The 9,078-nt window shown below is 36.7% G+C and overlaps 1 protein-coding gene and 1 long non-coding RNA gene across 4 annotated transcripts in view; one reads left to right on the plus strand and one right to left on the minus strand.

Moving 5' to 3' along the window:
- The window catches only part of CCDC148 (coiled-coil domain containing 148), a 274,146-nt gene extending 271,935 nt beyond the window's left edge, over positions 1 to 2,211 (plus strand). For all 3 annotated transcript variants that reach the window (XM_011949186.1, XM_011949187.1, XM_011949185.1), the window contains one exon: positions 1,755 to 2,211. In XM_011949186.1, the coding sequence (XP_011804576.1) occupies positions 1,755 to 1,901 (147 nt within the window). In that variant the 3' untranslated portion in view covers positions 1,902 to 2,211. The remainder of the gene's footprint in view (positions 1 to 1,754) is intronic.
- Positions 1 to 7,380, minus strand: part of LOC105516841 — a 70,390-nt gene extending 63,010 nt beyond the window's left edge. Inside the window, exon 1 of the long non-coding RNA XR_001002552.1 lies at positions 7,307 to 7,380. This is a non-coding gene — a long non-coding RNA (uncharacterized LOC105516841). The remainder of the gene's footprint in view (positions 1 to 7,306) is intronic.
- Positions 7,381 to 9,078: the final 1,698 nt, after the last annotated feature.

The following is a 9,078-nucleotide window of genomic DNA, read 5'->3' on the forward strand; positions in this document are numbered from 1 at the left end:
CAAGAAACTGATGGGCTGCCTGTGGGGAAGGGAATTGGGAAGATGGAAGTCCCAGTAGTGGGGAGATCTCCATTTCATGCTCTAGCTCTGCAAAAATTGAATAATAAAAAAAATTTAAGCCTCACAATGTGGAGCTGAAGAGAGAGGTGAGTCCTGGATGTAATTGGGAGTCAATGGCATACAGGTTGCACATGAATCACTGGAGCACATGAGAGCGGACCAGGGAGAAGAGGTTGAGACAGAAGAGGAAAAACCTGGGTCTTAGGCTCATGTTTGTTGCTTCTCAGACACAAATCTCTGTATTATTCTTGACTTCATACTCATTGTTGCCCCAAGCCCTGTATCTGATCAACTGCCAAGTACTATTGATTCTTGTTTTCATAGTGTTTCTGACGATTATCTCTTCCTTGCTACCAGCCAAGTTCAGACATTTATCGCTTTGTGTCTAGACAATTGTAGTAAATTCCTAACCACTCTTTTGGCCTCCGTTTCTTCTTTCCCTGCCACCTTAATTTATTCTGAACTTATAATCAGACCCATCTTCCTATGCAACTACAATGATTATATTATTTTTATACAAAAACCAGAAACAAACATACCCTAGTAGCTCCTTAGACTCGGCATGGCCATGCAAGCCTTTTAAGTTCAAGTCCTTGTCTGAGAAGCATCTGTTTCCAGTGTTCCTCAATGATAACCAGTGCTCTGCTCAAACCACCGTTATCCCAGGTTGACCTATTTCACCTCTGAGTTTCTATGTGTCTTCCTTTCTCATTAGGTCTCTCTTCCTCCCCAGTCTGCTTTATAGACTAAGTTGGACTTTAAGGGTAGTTCAATTGCTCATCTTCACCTGAGACCATCCTCATGCCGCCAGCACCAGGAGATGCTCCCCCATGTTTTACTACTTTTAGGGCATCTGCCACATTTTGCCATAATCTGTAGTTACCTGTCTACATTTTTATTGCCCCAATTCGCCTAAGAGCTCCTGGAGGGGCTGCTTTTACTAGCTTATTATCACATCCTCTAGGGGGACTTCAAATCCATGTAAAATGCCTCATTAGGTAAAATCCATATGTGGCCACCTTCTTATCATTTCAAACAGTCTCTGTTGACATTTAATATTCATACGAGGAGGGGAAGAGGAATAAGATCCAATCAGCTATAAATGAAAATAGAAATTGAACTACTCATATGTCTACTCCCACTTAGAATCAGATTGATGGAGGCATTTTCTACTTCTGTTTGAAATAGAAACCCAGCCTTGGAAGAAAAGTCCTATTGATTTTGTTTTTCAAGTGGTAGCCATGTGTTTAAACTTAATTTACATATTGCCAAATGATGGAGAAGTTAAGATGCTTTTTAGAGACAGGTGTACAAGGTTGTGGCTTAGACTTATTTTAATCAATGCTTATCTGTATTTTATAATTCCAGCCAGCAATAAGTAATAAATAGATAGTAGCACTGAAAGTAAGCTTCTTTTACTTCATCTTCTAATAATTTTAAGGCATTATATTTTGAATAATCTAGTACACAATATTCTATACACCCTACATTGGAAACCACTGAAGTACCGAAAAGTGATAATGTCAAAAAGGTTTGGATGCTTCCAAAATATAGTCACTGTATTCACAAAGTTTACTGTCACCTAGTCATCTGTCCAGGAAAAAACAAATTAGTTTGGGAAAACATGAAACTAAATGTTAAAAGTTATTTTAGTTCAATGAATTGCTATTTAAATTGTATTTTTATTTCTACAGATAATTTCTGACCCTAGACTTCGCTTCGAGTTAGCGCTTCGAGAAGCTGGACTTCATAGAACACTTTATGCCAAAGAGATATTACCAAAAATTAGTCCTCGAAAACCTCCAAGGAAGGACATGGAGTCTACTGCATTTAAAATATAGAGCTCATCCTCAAATTCTATATGTAAAGAGCATTTTTCTTTGGAAACATTTATATGGATAATAATAATTACTACTTTCTAAAATGTTTGAAATATCAGACATAGAAATCATAGCATCTATTAAAACAACTTTGCCTTTCTTTTGTGATTCTTAGAATTTTATGCACTATATTTCCTGTATCTTTAAGTTATATTTAATAGTACTAAATTCCCCCAAATTATGGAACTTAATTATGGCACATATAGTACTTATACTATAATTTAGCAAACTACATGTTGGAGGTTGTGATATCCTATAAAAAGAGCTCAAAGTAACTTTGTAAGAATTATAAATTGTGTAGCTGCTACCTGCTAATGTTCATTTCTGCTTGTTATTTCAGAATTTGACTTTTTAATTATGGAAGCTTCATTACCATTAATACTTCTATTATTTCTTGATTATTTTAAGAGGAGACTCAACCTTTCTCTAAATTTAGAAACCAATTTGGTACATCATGTTTACTGCAAACCAATCATCCAAACAATTTCATTTTGCAAATTAGTCCTTAAGAATAAATTAGAAATTAGAAATAGCATTTCAAGCATGGGAATATCTGTTTTGGTTTGGAAACATGTATATTTGTGTGATTGTTTAGAAGAAATATTTAAAATTTCATAATATTTGGAATGCTGTCAAAAGTTCCAAATTATTAAATATTTAGATGATTTTATAGAAAAGGAGCATTTCAAACAAAACTCAAACATAAATATTTGACTATTTCTAAAAAATGATTTTTCAAGCAGAATAACAAGTTAGTGTTGTTGAAAATTGCCATTGTTACCGTTAAGATTACCCCCACTCCTTTTTCTCTCTATTGCAGTTCGCTGACATTTCCCACCTGCCTCCCAAGGGTTGCAGCCTCCGTGCAATTACTGGAATAATGTAAAAAAAAAAAAAAAAGACCTGTCCAACTAGTGGAATCTTTGACTTTATGATTGTCCTCAACATCATGGAAATAAAAAATACAAGTACAGCCTTGTTAGAATAAATCTTCACAAAAGATTCTATGGGCAATATCCTTATCTGCATTCCAAAATTCATTCTAACACCCTTCTTGTTGCCGCATCATAACATCTCATAAAAAGAGAGGAAGAAGTGTTTAACAAGAGCTAGGGAGTAGTCAGCATTATTGTTATCCTTACGGTGTCTCCCAGGGTTACAGTGTTCCTTTATGGGTCCTCAGTTTGCTTGATGTGATGCCTCAGTCATAGACCCAAGAAAGCCCTGCCATGTCAGAGCATACCCCGTCTAAACAGCATGACACCAATATTCCTCAGAGTCCACAGATCCTTCCCAACATCAACATCCACACGGATGTCCAGAAGATCACACTCAGATTCCAGCTGAATATCATCCCCTTTACGTTTTTCCAACAGACTAGTAGCTGGTGGTAGTACTGTGAGGGATAGCACCACCATTCTGAGAACAATCGACTGACATGTGGTGGCTCCTTGTAGACTCTGGGTATCAGAGCTTTGTCAGATGGATAGATTGCAAAACATTTCTCCCATTCTGTAGGTTCTCTGTTCACTCTGATGATAATTTCTTTTACTATACAGAAGCTCTTTAGTTTAATTAGATCCCATTTGTCAATTTTTGCTTTTGCTGCAATTGCTTATGGCATTTTCATCATGAAATCTTTGCCTGTGACTTTGTCCTGAATGGTATTGCCTAGATTTTCTTCTCAGATTTTTATGATTTGGGGTTTCACATTTACATCTTCAATCCATCTTGAGTTCATTTTTGTATAAGGTGTAGGGAAGGAGTCCACTTTCAGTTTTCTGCATATGGCTAGCCAGTTCTCCAAGGATTATTTATTGAATAAGGAATCCTTTCCCCATTGCTTTTTTTTGTTTTTCAGATTTGTCAAAGATCAGATCTAACTAGCATTTTTTAATGAAACAAAATTGAATAAAGAAATCTGAAATCCAAACGGCCAATGAACATATGAAAAGATAGAAGTAGCAATTAAAGCCCACAATGAATTACCAATATATACCCACCAGATTGGCAATAATGTCAAGAAGTCTAAAAATATCAAGTAGTGATAATATACAGCAATGGGAAACGCCTGCTGGTAGTGGGAGTGTAAATTGGAAGCATTTGAACTTATCTGATAAAGTTGAAAGTATTCATACTCTTTGATCCAGCAATTCTACTGCAAGATAGATGCTCTTGAGAAGCTCCTGCATGTGTGTAGGAGGACATAAACTAGGATTCCCAAATGAAAGCAAGCAGAATGTTCATCAACAGTAAACAAATATAAAAAATGTGGTATATTAAATACAGAATTGCATTCAACAACGAAAATGAATAAAATAGCATCATGGACATAATATTTAGTGAAAGGAGCCAGATACAAGAACATGCATACTGTGTAGTATTGTATTTATATAAGGTACAAAAGCAGGACAAACTAACCTATATTATTTAGGGATATATGCATAAGTGGCAAAATAATAGAGAAAAATGGAATGATTAAAAGTAAAATCAAGGTAATGTTACCTCTCAGAGATGGAGAGACAGTTGAGAGTGGTGGCTTCCAAGTTACTGAAAACATTTTATTGCTTAACCAGGGTAGTGAGTATAGGATCTGTCTGATTGTCCTTTAATGTTTACATAAGTGTTTTATTTATATACTATAATAGGTCAATGCTATAAATTCCCAATAAAATTTAAAAAATTAGAAAATTATGAGAAACAATATTTTAGTATATAAGTGCATTGGAAATAATCTTGTTAGCCAGTTTCTGATTCAATCCTTAATTTACATGTATTTCTCAGACAGGGAGGCCAGTCCCTACTCAGGAGTCATATTTACCCTGACATGGGATAGGATCCCCTTTATTTTCGTCCTCACCAACCCATGTGCTCTGCTTCATGACTCTTGCCAGTCTAGTTAGACTAGTAGGCTTGAAAAAGAAAGAACAGGAACATACCTCATAAGAGTAAGCACTGGGCCATGAAATTTTATTTCAATTACCTGTGTATGTGTATAGTGGGTCATAAGAAAAATCCATTTATTAGTGGGTAATGGTCCAAAAAAATTTAAAAACCACTAACCTGAATCCCATGGTTAACAAATGGGATATCCTGATACAGCTCCACATCTTTGAAGATGATGGGATTGTTTCAAACTGAAAGGTAAGAATGTAATCCATCTGGTAGAAATTCCCTTACCTCCCTACCACCAAATCTGCAAGTATACCCAAATGGGCATTTACCTTTTGCATCCTCTAGCAGATGGAGCAACCCTCCCTCTATCAGAGATCAATGTTTCCATGTGTGTTTTGGGTTTCATCCCATCTCAACTCCGCAAGAACTTTTCTTTTTTGTTTATTCTTTTTCTCTCCTATATCTTCAAGCTCTCTCTCAGCATACAAATATGCTAGAATAAACTCCACTTTAAAAAGAAATCTCCATTAACCCTGTATTGTCCCCTAGCTACCAGGCTGTATCTCTGCTCCTCTTCTCAAGCAAGCATTTTTAAAGAGTTGCCAATAGCTATTAAATGTCTCTTTTCATCTTCCAGTTACTGTCACCCATTTGATTTAGCTTTGCCTTCAACTCCTCTGACACTGCTTTCAGCAAGGTCAACAATGAACTGTGTGTTGGCAAATCTGATGACCACTTCTCAATTTTCGTCTTACTGACTTCATGATATTTGATTCTGTTGACAACTTCCCCATCTCAGAGCATGCTTTTCTCTTGGCTTCTATGATATCAGCCTGCTTTACCTCTTGCTTCTCTGGTCATTCCTCAAATTCCTTTTCTGACTCTTCCATCTCTATCCATCTCTATATGTTGAAGTGGTCCAGGATTAGACCCTTTAACTCTATCTTTTTAATTGTATTATCAAAGGGAACATCCTTCAATGCTATACTTTACTTTTGGCTTTAAATTATGTCTTTTGAGTGTTTTTTAATTTACAGGTTTTCCCCCTCCATCCATTTTCCCCTTTTGCATTTTATTTTTTGAAAAAACAAAGAAATTTATATGCAGAATTACCTATACTGGATTTTGTTGACTTTATCTTTTTTGTGTATTAATAGTTTAATATATTCCTCTCTCCTACGTTATTTGTGTTTGCCATAAATTAGTAGTTGACCCAGAGGCTTTATCAGACATAAGAGTCAGGTGGTTCTCTTTTTTTCTTTTTTCCAAGGCTGCTTTATTGTGGTGGTGTGTTCCCCCTGCAGAACATGCATATTGTCTGATGGAACCTCTTTTTGCAATTTTTGCTGCCACTAATTCTCAATGCCTAAGCCCGTTAATTAATTACAGATTGCATGGTAGAGATATATTCAAATTCAATCACTCTTTCCTTTATTACCTAGAAAAATCATATAAAGAAAAAATTTTCCTCTTCTGGTATTTGATAGTATAAGAGGAGTAGGCTAAGTAAGTGTTTACATTTTGTTTTTTGTTTTTTTTTTTACTTAACAGTTTTACAAATAATGAGTTTATTCTTTCACATCCCACAAAGTTGATCAATTTTGTTGTATCTTTATGAAGTTATGAATTTAAATGTATTCGATCATTTAATCTATTAAAGTGTTATCCTTACTGATGCTCCATTTATTCCCTCTTTGCCCATTGGAAACCTTTCCAGTTTGGCTCATGAATTCTGTTAAGACAGCCTAATAGACTTGGTAACTCCCTTGCTATTCCAGTTATCTATTGCTATGCAATAAAACTTAGTGGTTCAAACTTCATTTTTAAAAATTATTTCTCATGTTTCTATGAGTCCACTGGGCTCTACTGGGTAGTTCTCACTTGGGGCCTATATTAATTTCCTATTACTGCTGTAACAAATTACCACAAATTTAATGGTTTAAACAATGTAAATCTATCTTATAGTTTTGGGAGGTCAGAAATCAGAATTGAATCTCACTGGGCTAAAATCACAGTGTTGACAGGGCTGTATTCCTTTCTCAGGGCTCTAGGAGATATAATCGGTTTCTTTTTCTGCTCCAGCTTCTAGAAGCTGCCTATAGTCCTTAGCTTATGCTGTCTTTCTTTTATCTTCAAAACTAGCAATGGCAGGCCTAATCCTTCTCACATCCCAGCACGCCACACTCCTCTTCTGCCTCCCTCTTCCACTGTTCAGAACTCTTGTGATCACATTAAGCCCACTCTGATAATTCAGAATAACCTCCCTGTTTTAAGGTCAGGTGATCAGAGATCAGAATACCCTTTGCCATGTAACATAACATTAACAGATTATGGGGATTATGAAATTGACATCTTTGGGAGACATTTTCTGCCTACCACCGGGTATATTATAAATTTGTAGTCAATTGCTAGTCGAGGGTGTAGTCATCCAAAAGCCCAACTTGGCTGAATGACCAAGAGGACTCACTTACCTGATTGGTAGTTGATGCTGGTTGTTGGCTGGGAGCTCATCTGAGGTTGTCAGTGGGACTGACCACCTACACATGACCTCTTAAGATGGCTTGGCTTTTCACAGAATGATAGCTGGGTTCCAAGATGGAATTTTCCAAGAGCAAACATTCTAAGAGGTATAAAATGCAAGCTTCTAGACCAGTTAAGATCTACTGCTGGAACTGGGATAGGGTCTCTTCCTCCATACTTTTTTCATCAAAGCAGTCATAGAACTCCCCCAGATTAAAAGGAGTGGAGAAAAAGGTCCACTTATTGGTAGCAAGGTCACGTTGGATAAAAGTATGTGAAATAGGAAATATTTTTGCAGCCACTTTTTGAAATCTGTCATGTTTGCTATTGGACATAACAAGATGTTTTAAGCTCTTTTTTTTTTTGTCACTTAGCAAAAGTTTATTGAACACTTACTATGTGCCAGGCACATGTGAGTAAAAAGAACCATATCATATCAAAGTGTCTTCATTGTTGTTTTTTTAAAAATTTTTTATTATACTTTAAGTTCTAGGGTACATGTGCACAACGTGCAGGATTGTTACGTATGTATACATGTGCCATGTTGGTGTACTGCACCCATTAACTAGTCATTTACATAAGGCATATCTCCTTAGTCTATCCCTCCCCCCTCCCCCCACCCCACAACAGGCCCCGGTGTGTGATGTTTCCCTTCATGTGCCCAAGTGTTCTCATGGTTCAATTCCCACCTATGAGTGAGAACATGTGGTGTTTGGTTTTCTGTTCTTGCGATAGTTTGCTGAGAATGATGGTTTCCAGCTGCATCCATGTCCCTACAAAGGACATGAACTCATCCTTTTTTATGGCTGCATAGTATTCCATGGTGTATATGTGCCACATTTTCTTAATCCAGTCTGTCATTGATGGACATTTAGGTTGGTTCCAAGTCTTTGCTATTGTGACTAGTGCCACAATAAACATACATGTGCATGTGTCTTTATAGCAGCATGATTTATAATCCTTTGGGTATATACACATTAATGGGATGGCTGAGTCAAATGGTATTTCTTGTTCTAGATCCTTGAGGAATCGCCACACTGTCTTCCACAATAGTTGAACTAGTTTACAGTCCCACCAACAGTGTAAAAGTTTTTCTATTTCTCCACATCCTCTCCAGCACCTGTTGTTTCCTGACTTTTAATGATTGCCATTCTAACTGGTGTGAGATGGTATCTCATTGTGGTTTGATTTGCATTTCTCTGATGGCGAGTGATGATGAATATTTTTTCATGTGTCTGTTGGCCCCATAAATGTCTTCTTCTGAGAAGTGTCTGTTCATATCCTTCACCCACTTTTTGATGGGGTTAAGCTCATTTTGAATATTTCTTGCTCTGACCTGGAACTAACCTTTTCTCTGAGAAGCCTTGGTTCTGTTTATTGGAAAATGGTATTTTAAAACCAAAATTTGGATGCAAAGAATACACATTGCTACTAGGTTGGTCTTCTATTCTAGACCTTTTCAATGAGCATGGTTAGAAAACACACACACACTCCCATCATATACATATACATATACATATACATACACATACATATATACAAAACAGGCCAAGTGCGGTGGCTCATGCCTGTAATCCCAGCACTTTGGGAGGCTGAGGCAGGTGGATCGCTTGAGGCTAGGAGTTCAGGACCAACATGGCCAACATGGTGAAACCCTGTCTCTACTAAAAATATGAAAATTAGTAAGGTGTGGTCGAGAGCACCTGTAAGCCCAGCTATTCAG

Source organism: Colobus angolensis, unplaced genomic scaffold (genome assembly GCF_000951035.1).
Source record: "Colobus angolensis palliatus isolate OR3802 unplaced genomic scaffold, Cang.pa_1.0 Scaffold292, whole genome shotgun sequence".
Taxonomy (NCBI): Eukaryota; Metazoa; Chordata; class Mammalia; order Primates; family Cercopithecidae; genus Colobus; species Colobus angolensis.